General features: G+C 54.4%; 1 protein-coding gene across 4 annotated transcripts in view; it reads left to right on the forward strand.

Moving 5' to 3' along the window:
* Positions 1 to 16,193, forward strand: part of ZBTB46 (zinc finger and BTB domain containing 46) — a 93,017-nt gene that overhangs the window by 29,747 nt on the left and 47,077 nt on the right. For 3 of the 4 annotated variants that reach the window (XM_010365242.2, XM_030914476.1, XM_030914478.1), the window contains exon 2: positions 12,647 to 13,616. In XM_010365242.2, the coding sequence (XP_010363544.1) occupies positions 12,680 to 13,616 (937 nt within the window). In that variant the 5' untranslated portion in view covers positions 12,647 to 12,679. Of the gene's footprint in view, positions 1 to 2,812; positions 2,838 to 12,646; positions 13,617 to 16,193 lie in introns of those variants that run through there. The other variant, XM_030914477.1, reaches the window with a different exon arrangement.

Below are 16,193 nucleotides of genomic sequence, written 5' to 3' on the forward strand. Positions count from 1 at the left end.
TTTTCTTGCCTTGTTAAGCTGATTAGCTTGCTTGCTTTTTTTGTTGTTGTTGAGATGAAGTTTCACTCTTGTTGCCCGGGCTGGAGTTCAGTGGCATGTTCTCGGTTCACTGCAACCTCCGCCTCTCGAGTTTGAGCGATTTTCCTGCATCAGCTTCCTGAGTAGCTGGGATTCCAGGTGCCCGCCACCACGCCAGGCTATTTTTTAATTTTTATTTTTAGTAGAGACAGGGTTTCACTATGTTGGCCAGACTGGTCTCGAACTCCTGACCTCAGGTGATTGCCTTGGCCTCCCAAAAGGCTGGGATTACAGGCGTGAGCCACCTTCCTCTGCCAGCTGATTAGCTTTGTAAGAAAATTACAATATTTTTTAAAGTTGGGGCCAGGCATGGTGGCTCATGTTTGTAATCTCAGCACTTTGGGAGGCAGGGGCGGGTGGAGCACTGAGGTCTGGAGTTCGAGACCAACTTGGCCAACATGGTGAAACCCTGTCTCTACTAAAAATAAAAAAATATTAGCCGGGTGTGGTGGCGTACGCCTATAATCCCAGCTACTTGGGAGGCTGAGGCACGAGAATCGCTTGAGCTCGGGAGGCAGAGGTTGCAGTGAGCTGAAGGTTGCAGTGAGCCGAGATCGCGCCACTGCCCTCCAACCTGGGCGACAGAGCAAGACTCTGTCTCAAAATAAAAGGAAAAAAAAAAGTTGATGCATGACTTTGTGTATTAGTTTCCTGGGGCTGCTGTGAAAAGTACCACCTGCTGGGCAGCTCACAGCAGCAGAGGCTTCTCCTCTCAGTTCCGGAGTCCTGCGCTGGAACTCGGGGCGTCTCAGGGCCACGCTCCCTCTGGAGACTCCAGGCAGGGTCCTTCCTGCCTCTTCCAGCTCCTGGTGACTCCAGACATCCATTGGCTTATGACTTCGTCACTCCAGTCTCTGCCTGTGGTCACATGACCTTTCTCTCCTCCCTGTGTCTTTTTTTTGTTTTCTTTAGAGATGGGGTCTCGCTCTGTTGCTCAGGCTGGAGCGCAGTGGTGCAATCGGAGCTCACTGATTGCAGCCTTCAACTCCTGGGCTCAAGTGATCCTGCCACCTCAGGCTTTTAGGGTGCTGCGATTAGAGGTGTGAGCCACCCTGCCCGGCTGCTGTTTCATTTTACCTTCTTTTTTTTTTTTTTTTTTTTTTTTTTTTTTTGAGACGAAGTCTTGCTCTGTCGCCCAGGCTGGAGTGCAGTGGCCGGATCTCAGCTCACTGCAAGCTCCGCCTCCCAGGTTCACGCCATTCTCCTGCCTCAGCCTCCGGAGTAGCTGGGACTACAGGCGCCCGCCACCTCGTCCGGCTAGTTTTTTTTGTATTTTTTTAGTAGAGACGGGGTTTCACTGTGTTAGCCAGGATGGTCTCGATCTCCTGACCTCGTGATCCGCCCGTCTCGGCCTCCCAAAGTGCTGGGATTACAGGCTTGAGCCACCGCGCCCGGCCTCATTTTACCTTCTATCAGCACTTAGTACGAGACATTTTTGAAATACTGTAAATCAGTATTGCAGATTTAATGTTCAAAAGGTACCATAGGCTGGGCACGGTGGCTCATGCCTGTAATCCCAGCACTTTGGGAGGCCGAGGCGGGTGGGTCACGAGGTCAAGAGATTGAGACCATCCTGGCCAACATGGTGAAACCCCGTTTCTACTAAAAACACAAAAATTAGCCGGACATGGTGGTGTGTACCTGTAATGTTAGCCATTCGGGAGGCTGAGGCAGGAGAATTGATTGAACCCAGGAGGTGGAGGTTGCAGTGAGCTGAGGTCATGCCAGTGCACTCCAGCCTGGCAACAGCGCAAGACTCCTTCTGAGGAAAAAAAAAAATCGTGTAGTTGTTTTTGTTGTTGTTTTTTTGAAACAGAGTCTCACTCTGTTGCCCAGGCTGGAGTGCAATGGTGCCACCTCAGCTCACTGCAACCTCCGCCTCCCAGGTTATAGCGATTCTCCTGCCTCAGCCTCCTGAGTAGCTGGGATTACAGGCGCCCCCCACCACGCATGGCTAATTTTTGTAATTTTGGTAGAGATGGGGTTTCACCATGTTGGCCAGGCTGGTCTTGATCTCTTGACCTGGTGATCCACCTGCCTTGGCCTCCCAAAGTGCTGGGATTACAGGCGTGAGCCACCGTGCCCGGCCTGGTACTGTGGTTTTGTTGACCTCAAGTGTATGTGTTGGGCCTGTCCAGCATTGAGATGTGGTCCCTGGGCTGAGAGGAGGGCAGGGCAGTGTCAGGCAGCGAGGTGAGGTGTGTGCTGTCAGTGTAAGAACAGTAACACCCGGGAGGGCTTCCTGGAGGAGGAGGAGGCTGTGTCCATCAGCTGAGAGGGCTCAAGACCGCTGTTGTGATTCATGGCAGCATTCGCCTTTACAGATCTGACCTGTTCCAGTGTGTTGCTGTACGTCCCCTCCACAACCCAAATGAGCGACTAGGAGCTCAGCTGCCCCCGCCCCCTCCTGGGTGCCCAGAACACCTCGTGTCCATCTCGGGCACCCCTGCCACCCTCACACATGGCCCGAGCCAGGCACTGCTCTAGGCTTCCCCTGTGTATGACTGGTGGGCACCTGGCTGAAGCTGGAGGGATGCTGAGGCCTGGAGCTGCTGAGGTGGGAGTGGAAGCCTGTCCATTCAGGGACCCCACGGCCCACCAAGACCCTGGTGGCTGAGACGGCAGCACGGGGCAGTGAGGGGTGTTTGGAAAGGGGAAGTGTGCTGTGCTCTGGGGACGCCCGGCAGAAGGAAGTGACGTCATGTTGGTGCAGTGGCTCATGCCTGTCATCCCAGAGCTTTGAGAGGCCAGGGCAGCAGGTGCGTTTGAGTCTGGGAATTCAAGACCAGCCTGGGCCATGCGAGGGAACCCTGTCTCTACAAAACAAAAAAATTAGCCCGTGTGGCATGCGCCTGTGGTCCCAGCTGCTCGGGAGGCTGAGGTGGGAGGATCCCTTGAGCCTGGGAGGTTGAGGCTGCCGTGAGCCGAGATTGCTCTGCTGCACTCCAGCCTGGGAGACAGAGTGAGACCCCATTACAAAAACAAAAAGAAGGAAGTGACGGTTGTCAGGTTCGGGAAGGCGGAGGCGGCAGCCTGGGCATTGGAGCTGGGTTGGAGGTGAAGGAACTAAAAGGGGCCAGTGGGCAGGGAGGGGTAGGGCTGGCAGGGCCGCTGACGGAGACCTGGGCAGCCCGGGGTCGCCAGACATGGCTTTGCATCTTCACATGGTCACATGGGGGCTGCCCTGTGGAAAATCTCAATGCCAGCTCCCACTTGCTCGCTGGAGATGACGTGGACAGTCTGGAGATGACGTGGACGGTCTGGAGATGACATGGACAGGACCACCTGTCTCGCTGTCGAAAGACGCCTCTGCTAATGTGTCTTGGAGAGTTTTCTAGTCAGGAGCTCACTTAAAAATTTTGAAATGCAGGCCGGGCGTGGTGGCTCAAGCCTGTAATCCCAGCACTTTGGGAGGCTGAGACGGGCGGATCACGAGGTCAGGAGATCGAGACCATCCTGGCTAACATGGTGAAACCCCGTCTCTACTAAAAATACAAAACTAGCTGGGTGAGATGACGGGCACCTGTAGTCCCAGCTACTCGGGAGGCTGAGGCAGGAGAATGGCGTAAACCCGGGAGGCGGAGCTTGCAGTGAGCTGAGATCCGGCCACTGTCTCAAAAAAAAAAAAAAAAATTTGAAATGCAACCACGAGCAACGATAATATAACATACGTGAAATTTCATTTGTGTAAGTTCCACAGAATTCATGTCCTAACCTTGATTTTTTCAGAAGAAGGTAAACCATGAACGCCTTGGTGTGAGGGGTGGTGCCTGGTCCCTGCTGGCGAGGCGCCCTGGGGAATGGTGCCCATGCCTGGTTCCTGCCGGGATGACACCCACACTGGTCCCTGCCGGGATGGGGCCTTGGGAGATGGTGCCCACCCTGGTTCCTGCCGGGATGGTGCCCTGGGGGATGGTGCCTTGGGGGAGTGGGTTGGGGGGTTTCTTGGTGAGAGTGGGCAGAGCTGCCCGTAAACAAACGTGTTTCCTCCTGTTGGCGTCTGTGGTATCGCGCTCTTTGGTGGTAGGAACAGGGGTGTCAGTGACCTGGGGCTGCCATGTCAAAGGGCCACAAAGGGAACATCTTAAACAACAGACATTTATTTCCCCCAGTCCCGGAGGCTGGAGGTCTGAGGTTCAGGCGTCGTCCCGCTGCAGTTCCTGGGAGGGTGCTGGGGGTCTGAGGTTCGGGCGTCAGCCGTGGTTCCTGGGAGGGTGCTGGGGGTCTGAGGTTCGGGCGTCAGCCGTGGTTCCTGGGAGGGTGCTGGGGGTCTGAGGTTCGGGCATCAGCCGTGGTTCCTGGGAGGGTGCTGGGGGTCTGAGGTTCGGGCGTCAGCCGTGGTTCCTGGGAGGGTGCTGGGGGTCTGAGGTTCGGGCGTCAGCCGTGGTTCCTGGGAGGGTGCTGGGGGGGTCTTTTCCAGGCTTTCCAGCCTCTGGCGGGGCTTCCGCTGCTGCCGCTTCCCGCCAGCCTGTGTCCAAATTTCTCCCCCTTTTAAGGGTACCCATCATACTGGATTAGGGGCCCCAGTAACCTCATTTTTTTTTTTTTTTTTTTTTTGAGACAGGGTCTCACTCTAGTCACCCAGGCTGGAGTGCAGTGGCGCGATCTCGGCTCACTGAAGCCTCCGCCTCCTGGTTCAAGTGATTTTCCTGCCTCAGCAGGAATCCCAGCTCCTGAGTAGCTGGGATTACAGACGTGTGCCACCGTGTCTGGCTAATATTTGTATTTTTAGCAGAGACGAAGTTTCACCATGTTGGCCAGGCTGGTCTCGAACTCCTGGCCTCAAGCAACCCACCCACCTCGGCCTCCCAAAGTGCTGGGATTACAGGTGTGAGCCACTGTGTCCAGCCCCAGCGACCTCATCTTAATTTAACTAATTGCATCTGCAACGACCTATTTCCAAATAAGATAGAATTCTGAAGTATGAGGGGTTAGGACTTCAACGTGAATTTGGGGGGCGGGGGCGGGGTGTTCAAACTGTAACAAATGGCAGCGAGGTCCTTGGATGGATGAGCACAGGATTATAGCTGAGGAAGAATATTTTTACAAAACTAAGCTTCTAATCCTTTACTGAGGCATAATTTACATGCAACAAACGGCACTTGTTTAACAAGTATAATTTGATGAGCTCGAACTCTTGGGTGGCACTGCTAGTGGTTTTGGATACACAGGCCCTCCCCATCATCCCAGGAGCTTCCCGCAGCCTCTCCCCACCACCGAGCCCAGGCAGTCCCCGGCCGGCCGTCTGCCACTGTGGACTCACTTCTGTGTAGAGTTTTCTATAAAGGGAATCGCACACCCGCCTTGGTGACTGTCTTCTCTTACTGAGCATAATAGTTGCGGGATAATCCGTGTGGCGTGGACGTGACCTGTATGGGGGATGGAAGGCTGAGCAGGGAGGTGCCCCAGGGCGCGAGGCTGGGACGGAACCCAGCAGCCCCTTCTTGTGCCTGAGCTGCCTCTGCGGTTTGGAAGCATCCCTGTGTTTACCTGCTCACCTGTTGATGCACGTTTGCACATTTGGGTTGTTCCCAAACCTTGGCTTTTCTGAGGGAAGCGCGTGTGAACGTTCGTGCACGAGTCTTTCTGGACAGGTGGTTTTGCTTCTCTGGCGGGTGCCAGAGTTGTCGGGTCCTGTGCTGTTCAGCTTTGCTGAACTGTTTTCCACAGCGGCTGCACCATTCCATGTGCCCCCAGCAGCTGAGCAGGTTCCAGGTGCTCCCGTCCTCGAGGACACATGGTGTGGTCCTGCCTCTTAGTCCCGGCCAGTCTCATCCGGGAGCTCACTGTGGTTCCGGGCATACTTCCCCGACAGCTGGGGAAGCCTCTGTCCGTGTCTGGCTGCTGATGTTTCTTCTTTGTGATGTGTCTGTTCAAAACGTTTTCCCATTAAAAAATTAGTTTCACCAGGCCACACGGTGGCTCGCACCTGTAATCCCAGCACTTTGGGAGGCTGAGGTGGGAGGATCACCTGAGGCCAGGAGTTCGAGACCAGACTGGCCAACATGGCGAAACCCTGTCCTTACTAAAATTACCAAAATTAGCAGGGTGTGGTGGCGCACACCTGTAATCCCAGCTTCCCCGGGAGGCAGAGGCACAAGAATCACTTGAACCCAGGAGGTGGAGGTTGCTGTGAGCCGAGATCGCACCACTGCACTCTAGCCTGGGCAACAGTAAGACGCCATCTAAAAGCAAAAAAAAAAATTAGTTTCACCAGGCCACACGTGGTGGCTCATGCCTGTAGTTGCAGAACTTTGGAAGGCCGAGGCTGGTGGATGGCTTGAGTCCCGCAGTTTGAGACCAGCCTGGGCAACATGGTGAAACCCTGTCTCTGAGAAGTTTAAAAAAAATAAATAAATTAGCTGAGTGTGGTGGTGTGCACCTGTGGTCCCAGCTACTCAGGAGGCTGAGGTGGGAGAGTTGCTTGAGCCTGGGAGGTGGAGGCTGCAGTGAGCCCTGATCATGCCACTGCACTCCAGCCTGGGTGACTGAGTGACACCTTGTCTGAAAACAAAACAGTTTCACCAAAATAATTAGGTAGAACAGTTCTTTTTTTTTTTTTTTTTTTTTTTTTTTGAGACGGAGTCTCGCTCTGTTGCCCAGGCTGGAGTGCAGTGGCCGGATCTCAGCTCACTGCAAGCTCCGCCTCCCGGGTTTACGCCATTCTCCTGCCTCAGCCTCCTGAGTAGCTGGGACTACAGGCGCCCGCCACCTCACCCAGCTAGTTTTTTTTTTTTTTTTTTTTTTTTTGTATATTTTAGTAGAGACGGGGTTTCACCATGTTAGCCAGGATGGTCTCGATCTCCTGACCTCGTGATCCGCCCGTCTCGGCCTCCCAAAGTGCTGGGACTACAGGCTTGAGCCACCGTGCCCGGCCTATGTAGAACAGTTCTTAGGGTAGCTGAGTTAAACTTGGTCAGGACAGATGGCTGTGGCCACCTCTGTCTTCCCCGGAGCACTCCTGGCCACCGGCAGTTTGATTCTAGAGCCAAGGGTATCTTGCTTCTACTTTAAAATGGTGATTTATCTATTAATTACTTTTTTTTTTAGACAGAGTCTCGCTCTGTTGCCCAGGCTGGAGATCATTGGCGCCATCTCGGCTCACTGCACCCTCTGCCTCCCAGGCTCAAGTGATTCTCCCACCTCAGCCTCCTTAGGAGCTGGGACCACAGGTGCGCACCACCACGCCCAGCAAAAAAATTTTTTATTTTTTGAGACAGAGTCTCACTCTGTCGCCCAGGCTGGAGTGCAGTGGCACGATCTCGGCTCGCTGCAAGCTCCGCTCCCCAGGCTCAAGCGATTCTCCTGCCTCAGCCTCCTGAGTAGCTGGGATTACAGGTGCCTGCCATCACGCCCAGCTAATATTTGTATTTTTAGTAGAGACGGGGTTTCACCATGTTGGCCAGGGTGGTCTTGAACTCCTGACCTCAGGTAATCCACCCACCTCGGCCTCCCAAAGTGCTGAGATTACAGGTGTGAGCCACCACGCCCAGCCAATGCCCAGCTAATTTTTGTACTTTTTGTAAAGACCGGGTTTTACCATGTTGCCCAGGCTGGACTTGAACCCCTGACCTCAAGTGATCCACCTGCATTAGCCTCCCAAAGTGTTGGGATTATAGGCCTGAGCCACTGTGCCTGGCCTGTTAGATTACATTTTAAGCAAAATTTTATTTTATTTTATTTTATTTTATTTTTCATTTTTATTTTTTTTTTTGAGACGGAGTCTCGCTATCACCCAGGCTGGAGTGCAGTGACTGGATCTCAGCTCACTGCAAGCTCCGCCTCCCAGGTTCACGCCATTCTCCTGCCTCAGCCTCCCAAGTAGCTGGGACTACAGGCGCCCGCCACGTCACCCGGCTAGTTTTTTTGTATTTTTTAGTAGAGACGGGGTTTCACCGTGTTAGCCAGGATGGTCTCGATCTCCTGACCTCGTGATCCGCCCGTCTCGGCCTCCCAAAGTGCTGGGATTACAGGCTTGAGCCACCGCGCCCGGCCAAAATTTTATTTTCCTTTTTTTTTTTTTTAATTATTGAGACTCACTCTTGTTGCCCAGGCTGGTGTGCAATGGTACGATCTCGGCTCACTGCAACCTCCGCCTCCCGGGTTCAAGTGATTCTCCTGCCTCAGCCTTCTGAGTAGCTGGGATTACAGGCGCCTGCCACCATGTCCTGCTAATTTTTGTATTTTAGTAGAGATGGGATTTCACCATGTTGGCCAGGCTGGTCTCGAACTCCTGACCTCAGGTGATCCGCCCGCCTCGGCCTCCCAAAGTGCCAGGATGACAGGTGTGAGCCACCACACTGGGCCTTAAGCAAAATTTTAAATGAAAGATTCAAATGGAGCCTAATGGAAATGCAGGTTTCAAGTCAGAGGCAAAACAGAGAGATCAAGTGTGAATGTGGTAAAACTGTGTGAGTTGATGTTTGAGAGGGTGGTTCATGCCGGCTGAGTTATTTGGAATTCGACCCAGGGACAGGCCCTGGGGGAGGAGCCGGAGGCCTGGGATGCCGCGTGCCAGGCGGTGCCAGCAGGGGGCACCCAAAGCGTCCCGCCTTCCTCGTCCCATGCTACCGCCTGAATCACACCTGCTGTTTTACATTTTTATTAGAACAAACAGCCTTCCCAGCAAAGCTCCTTAGGGACACAGGGAAAAATAACCCCACTCTGTGCCCTAAATTAATACTTTGAACACACAGTGCAGCAAATGGAGTGTGTGCATCGTGGTCTTCAGATTTCCTGGCTCTGCGTCCTGCGAAACGGGATCTATCCAGGCTGTGACCAGGGCACATTCGTCCTCACATGAGAGGTCTGGAGTGAGTGGGAAGCGTGTGTCCTCAACAGCAGCATGCCTGTTCACAGTTCTCAGAGGCTCATGACGGACACTCGTCACCTTCTGGAGTCTGTTGGAGAGAGGATTTGGGATGGGCACCACCACTTCCAAGATGGCCCTAGAGGCTGGGAAGGTCCCTCTTCCTCCGTTCCAGCTGACCCAGGGAGGAGGAGGCTAGAAGCTCTGTTTGGCGGAGCCTGTTTGCCGGTGGTCATTCTGCTGGAGACAGGTGCATGACCTTGCTCCCTGGACCCAGGGAGGGTTGGCAGACCTCGTGCCAGCACAGGATGGCACGATGGGTGGGAGCACCCAGGCTTTGGAGCTGGAAGCACAGGCTTGCCGCTGAATCCCTCCTGGCTGTGCTGGTTTTGAGGCCCTCAGTTCCTTAGCGTGCACTGTGGAGAACACCTCCCCGTCTCCTGGTGGCTGTTGGGATTTGAAATGGCCCCCAAAAGCACAGCGTGCTGGTGCATTGCCTGCCTGGCAGGACAGGCCCCATGCAGCCCCCCTCACTGCCTGCACAATGTAACCGTGGGCAGCGTCCTGTGCACCTGGGGCGGAGCCTGCCCTGTGTCACTGCCCAGCGTCACTGCCCAGCGTCCCGTGCACCTGGGGTGGAGCCTGCATGGTGTAACTGCCCAGCAGCCTGTGCACCTGGGGCGGAGCCTGCCCGGTGTAACTGCCCAGCGGCCTGTGTACCTGGTTATCCGTGGTTGGGGCGGAGCCATGCGTGGCTTTGTGCGCCTAGCACCTGCACGGTGATGCAGCTTGTGAGTTTGGAGCATGACTTCAGGTTGTTGTGGTCACCAGAGTGGTTATGCTGATGCCCGTTTCATAAGCGATTCTCTTTGAAGGGAAGGATCTTGAGATTCATGACGTATAAGTAAAGCAAATACCAAGAAGCCTCAGAAAAAACTGAGGCAGCCTTTGGAGGAGACAGCAGAGGCGGCGTCCCTCTGAGGGTCTAGGGTAACTGTTGGGCAGCCTGACATCAGTGCAGCTGCAGACGCCCCTTGGACCCTGCAGCCCACGGCACCCACTCTTTGGAGACTTGACACCTGTGCCCCAGTGTGGATTGGGAGCTCCTCTCTGAAGGGGCACCTCACACACGGGGGTTGCCACACGGGGACCTGAGATGTACCAAGTGCCTGTGAGCCTGTGCAGCAGCCACAGGTGTGCCCAGCAAACAGGTGTGTGTTCTGTGGAAGCAGCTGTCGGCCCACAGGTGTGTCCTGTGAACAGGGGTCTGTCCCATGAGTGCGCCTCTGTCCACAGCTGTGCCCTGTGAACGGGTGTGTCCCGTGAGTGCGCCTGTCTGCCCACAGGTGTGCCCTGTGAACAGGGGTGTGTCTTGTGGCCAGGTGTGTCCATTAGATGGTAGACTTCTCCAGGCCGGGGCAGATACGTCCCACACAGAATACAGGTTGCAAGCTCAAGGCCCTGAGTGGCCCCGGGTGCTTCTGTTTTGGGGTTTGCAGCTGCTCTTCTACTACAGTGGGGTTGACGTGGCCCCATGAGCAGATTTCTGATGCTGAGGGATTATCAAATTTGAAATGTAAATTCAGGTATTCTCCCAGAACTTCCCTGTTCTGGACTTAGAGAGATTATGTGTATTCTTAATACTTCCATATAGCCGACTCATGTCTTTTGAAGATTATCAATTTTGTCAGGGTGTGGTGGTTCACGCCTGTAATTCCAGTGCTTTGGGAGGCTGAGGTGGGAAAATCGCTTGAGCCCAAGAGTTTGAGACCAGCCTGGGCAATAAAGCAAGACTCCTGTCACTACAAGAAATGAAAAAGTTAGCCAGGCATTGGGGTGTGTGCCTGTGGTCCCAGCTACTCGAGTGGCTGAGGCAAGAGGATTGCTTGAGCCCAGGAGTTGGAGGCTGCCGTGAGCTGAGATCATGCCACTGCAAAAGATTGTTACTTTTTTCCTTTTAGTGAACAGATAACTTTTTTCCCACATGAAAATTTTATTGTTTTTTTAACTATAAAATCTCTGAGTACATAACTGATTTTAAGCTGCCCTGGTTGAATAATAATGCATTTCAGAACTTTTGACCGGCCCGGTCCCCCATGAGGGCTGCGTGTGGGGGCTCCTTGCAGGAAGGACATGGAATATTCCAGCGTTTGCTTAGTTTTCTCCTATTAAACACATTTAGCGTTTCAGGTGAGTCCTGCTTGACTCATCAGCTGGAAAATTGAGTTTGTAACAGGAGGGACTCAACCACTTGTTTCCTTCCCAGGCAGGGCTGTGGGGTGAGCGTGTCCCCTTATGATTCGTCTGTGGAAGTTCTAGCCCCCTAGGACCTCAGAATGTGACCTTTTTGGAAACAGGGTCACTGTGGATGTGATTAAGACGAGAACATGGGGCTGGACCCTACTCCCGGACGACCAGCATCCTTGTGAAAAGGTGACATTTGGACACAGACGTGCACCCCGGGAGAAGCCGTGTTGAGACGGAGGCAGAGCTCGTGCGATGCGTCCTCACAGAACGCCGGCTTGGGGAGGGGCTGGAACAGGCACTCCCAGCTCGGCTGACATCCTGATTCTGGACCTGAGAATAAATTTCTGTTGTTTAAACCTCCCAAGGCGATGGCCCCTTGTTAGAGTGGTCCCAACAGACGAGAACAGGCTGAGGACTCACATCCCTGAGTCTAAGGAGAGACAGGAGAGACTCTGGGGCAGGGCGCACCCGATTCAGAAACGATTCCACGTCTCCCGTGACCCTGTGAGGCAGGGCTTTCTTCTGATGAGGGGTACCCAGAGACCGTAGTCATGTCTCAGACGTCCGGGGTGCTGGCATCCTCAGGGCCTGAGCTCCCTCTAGCCCTGTCCTGGTGCTGGGCAGCGACCCAGCCCTAAGCCAGGAAGCCTCCCTCTTCCGGAATACTTGAGCTGGTTTGAGCTCAGAGTTTTGGAAACGTTCAGGACTAAGGCTATGAATGCTTTAAATCCTTATTCTGTGGGGTTTTTGTGTAGGAATTTTTATTCTTTTTTAAGAATTTTTCTTCAAGGCCGGGTGCGGTGGCTCAAGCCTGTAATCCCAGCACTTTGGGAGGCCGAGATGGGTGGATCACGAGGTCAGGAGATCGAGACTATCCTGGCTAACACGGTGAAACCCCGTCTCTACTAAAAAAATACAAAAAACTAGCCGGGCGATGTGGCAGGTGCCTGTAGTCCCAGCTACTCAGGAGGCTGAGGCAGGAGAATGGCGTGAACCCGGGAGGCGGAGCTTGCAGTGAGCTGAGATCCAGCCACTGCACTCCAGCCTGGGCGACAGAGTGAGACTCCGTCTCACAAAAAAAAAAAAAAAAAAAAAAAAAGAATGTTTCTTCAAGTGTGAGGGATGGCCACAGTGTGGGCCGTTTAACCAACCTCTTAGTTTGGGTAAGAGTTGCTTCAGCCATGGCTGGGTGTTTTCATCGTTTCTGGGATATGCAAGTTGCTGTGTGTGGGATTCTGTTCAGAATCCCATTAGCCTCCAGCACGGAAACGCATGGCAGACGTCCCACCCTGGACGCACTGGTGCCCTCCGGCGTTTGCTGCCCTGCTTCAGGCAGAGACACAGGCCCCCCACTGCACACCTGTGGGTGGGCTCTCCAGTGGGTCCTTCTCCCACTGGCCATGCTCTGTGCCGCATGGCCCTCCTCCCGCCCCCCGCCCAGCATCTCCCAGGCTGCCTCTCACGGCCTCTGCCTGTGCTGAGCTTGGGTAACACTTGTTCTTACCTCCACAGAGTCTGTAAAAGAGGTGATACCAGGGCTTCCAAATGAACAACCGAAAGGAAGATATGGAAATCGCGTCCCACTACCGGCACCTGCTGCGGGAGCTCAACGAGCAGAGGCAGCACGGTGTCCTGTGCGACGTCTGTGTGGTCGTGGAGGGCAAGGTCTTCAAGGCACACAAGAACGTCCTGCTGGGCAGCAGCCGCTACTTCAAGACACTCTACTGCCAGGTGCAGAAGACGTCGGAGCAGGCCACGGTCACGCACCTGGACATCGTCACGGCCCAGGGCTTCAAGGCCATCATTGACTTCATGTACTCCGCACACCTGGCGCTCACCAGCAGGAACGTCATCGAGGTGATGTCAGCCGCCAGCTTCCTGCAGATGACGGACATCGTGCAAGCGTGCCACGACTTCATCAAGGCTGCGCTGGACATCAGCATCAAGTCGGATGCCTCAGACGAGCTTGCGGAGTTTGAGATCGGCGCGTCGTCCAGCAGCAGCACGGAAGCTCTCATTTCGGCGGTGATGGCCGGGAGGAGCATCTCCCCATGGCTGGCACGGCGAACGAGTCCTGCCAATTCTTCTGGAGACTCAGCCATCGCCAGCTGTCATGACGGAGGGAGCAGCTACGGCAAAGAGGATCAGGAGCCCAAGGCTGATGGCCCCGATGACGTTTCTTCACAGTCTCTGTGGCCTGGAGACGTGGGCTACGGGCCTCTGCGCATCAAGGAAGAACAGGTTTCACCGTCTCAGTACGGAGGGAGTGAGCTGCCTTCTGCCAAGGACGGGGCAGTGCAGAACTCCTTCTCGGAGCAGAGTGCTGTCGACGCCTGGCAGTCCACGGGCCGAAGGAAGAATCGGAAAAACAAACAGACCGTCCGGCACATCACACAGCAGGTGGAAGATGACAGCCGGGCCAGCTCCCCGGTGCCGTCCTTCCTGCCGACGTCGGGGTGGCCGTTCAGCAGCCGAGACTCAAGTAAGCCTTTCGCTTGTTACGGGGGCTCCGCTGCCCCTGTGTGTCCAGGCCCCACGGCTGTGCGCTGTGGGGATGCAGTGACACATGTCCAGGCTCACATTGGTGGCTTCCTAGGGTCACTTCCTTTTACAGGGAATTGTTGTGACCGCAGGGAATGCAGCCAATGCATCTCAAAGGCCAGGGCATCGCCAGGGTCCTCAGAGACCCAGTGTATCTGTCCTCATCAGCACAGCCCTGGTGTCACCCACACACAGGGGCTGCCTGGGCTGGGCTCCTCCGAAGCCAAAGGGATGTGAGCCGGGGGGTGGGTAATACCGGGAGGGGACCCCTCAGCCCTGGTGAGGGCGTGGGCTGCAGGGTCTGCTTCCCCTGGCCTGTGGGACCCTCCCGTGAACCCTGACTGGGGTAATTCAACTGGCCGCTTGCCAGGTTGGCCTTCAGCTCCAGGCTTTTCATCCCTGGACTTCAGCCTTTGGTCACTGTTGGTGTAGTGAATGTTGAATGGAAACACCATATGATGCACTTTGTCCTTCGTGCCTTAGCTTTGTCCTTGACCTGGGGACCTGAGATGTTACAGCCACGAAGCAGCCTTTCCCAGCAAATGGATTTTGTATTTGCTAACACCTCTTGTGGGTTCTGCCTGTTTAAGACAACAGACTGGGTTTATTTCCTTGATTTTCTTTTCTTTTCTCTTTTCTTTTCTTTTTTCTTTTTTTGGAGACAGTCTCACCCTATTGCCCAGGCTGGAGTGCAGTGGTGTGATCTCAGCTCACTGCAACCTCTGCCTCCCGGATTCAGGTGATTCTCCTGCCACAGCCTCTAAGTAGGTGGGATTATAGGCATGTGCCACCACACCTGGCTAGGCTAATTTTTGTATTTTCAGTAGAGACGAGGTTTCACCATGTTGGTCAGGCTGATCTCGAACTCCTGACCTCAGGTGATCTGCCCCCTCCATGGCCTCCCAAAGTGCTGGGATTGCAGGCGTGAGCCACTGTGCCTGGCTGATGTTTTTTTCTTACACTGCATGATACAGGGTCTCCCCTTGGGTCCTGCCTATTACCTACTGCAAAGGGGCTCTGAGCTTAGCTTTGTTGGAGCTGGATGTCACCACCTGAATGGCTGTCCCTTATGTGTCTTCCAGATTTGTAAGTAATATATTAAATGTTTGCTGAATACTGGCCACTATTCCTGGTGCTGGGCATGTCATATTAATAATAATTGTGGGGATTTAGCCTCTGCTCTTTTCCCCAGGCTGTGGCCCAAGTCAAGGAAGGGTGTTTGGAGTTGGGTGTGGTGTTGCCTGCGCCTGTAGTTCGGCTACTCCGAAGGCTGGGGCAGGAGGATGGCTTGAGCCCAGGAGGTCCAGGCTGCAGTGAGCCGTGATCACGCCGCTACCCTCCAGCCTGGGCGACAGAGCCAGACCCTGTCTCTTTTTTTTTTTTTTTTTTGAGATGGAGTCTTGCTCATCGCCCAGGCTGGAGTGCAGTGGCGCGATCTCAGCTCACTGCAAGCTCTGCCTCCCGGGTTCACGCCATTCTCCTGCCTCATCCTCTTGAGTAGCTGGGACTACAGGCGCCCGCCACCACGCCCGGCTAATTTTTTGTATTTTTAGCAGAGATGGGGTTTCACCGTGTTAGCCAGGATGGTCTCGATCTCCTGACCTCGTGATCCGCCCGTCTCGGCCTCCCAAAGTGCTGGGATTACAGGCGTGAGCCACTGCGCCCGGCCCAAACCCTGTCTCTTAATTTAAAAACAGGAGGAATGGAGGCATCCTAGCAGGTGCTGCCCATGGAGAGGCTCCTCCAGGATGAAGCCTGGAAATGAACGTGGGAGGGCCTGAGTGGACAGAGGAGATGAGCGTGGAGGGCCTGAGTGGACAGAGGAAATGAGCGTGGGAGGGCATGAGTGGACAGAGGAGATGAGCGTGGAGGGCCTGAGTGGACAGAGGAAATGAGCGTGGAGGGCCTGAGTGGACAGAGGAGGACGAAAGACAGCAAGCCCCAGGGTGGGCGGCCCTGAAAAATGTCTCAGATGCCGAGTGTGTGGGTGGCACAGTGGGAGACGCTGCCTGCTCCCCTGGCTGGAGGGCTTCCTGGGCAGGGTGGGTGTGGCCCCTTCTCCTGACCCTGGTTCCTCCTCTCCATCACTGAGAGATCTCCGAGAGCTGGGAGTGAAGGCAGCTCGACATACGTTAACTTTTATCATTGTGGTAGAATGGACACAGTGTAAACCTTACCATTTTAACCATTTTCAAATGTACATTTCACTGGCATTAAGTGAAGTCATGCGTTGCTTGATGACAGGGATAGGTTCCAAGAAATGCATCGTTAGGCGATTCTGTTGCTCTGGGAGCGCCATGGGGCGCCTGTCACAGAGCTAGAAAGTGCAGCCAGTTACAGACCCAGCACCAACCTGCCAGAGTGTTAGTTTCCATGCTGAGCACTGCAGGCAGCTGTGACACCATGGGAAGTGTTTGTGTGTCTAAACATAGAAAGGGTGCTGTAAAAATAGGGTATAAAAGATAACGGCGTGCCTGGGTAGGGCACCTGCCACGCATGGAGCTTGCTGGACTGCAAG

Source organism: Rhinopithecus roxellana, chromosome 13 (genome assembly GCF_007565055.1).
Source record: "Rhinopithecus roxellana isolate Shanxi Qingling chromosome 13, ASM756505v1, whole genome shotgun sequence".
Lineage (NCBI taxonomy): Eukaryota > Metazoa > Chordata > Mammalia > Primates > Cercopithecidae > Rhinopithecus > Rhinopithecus roxellana.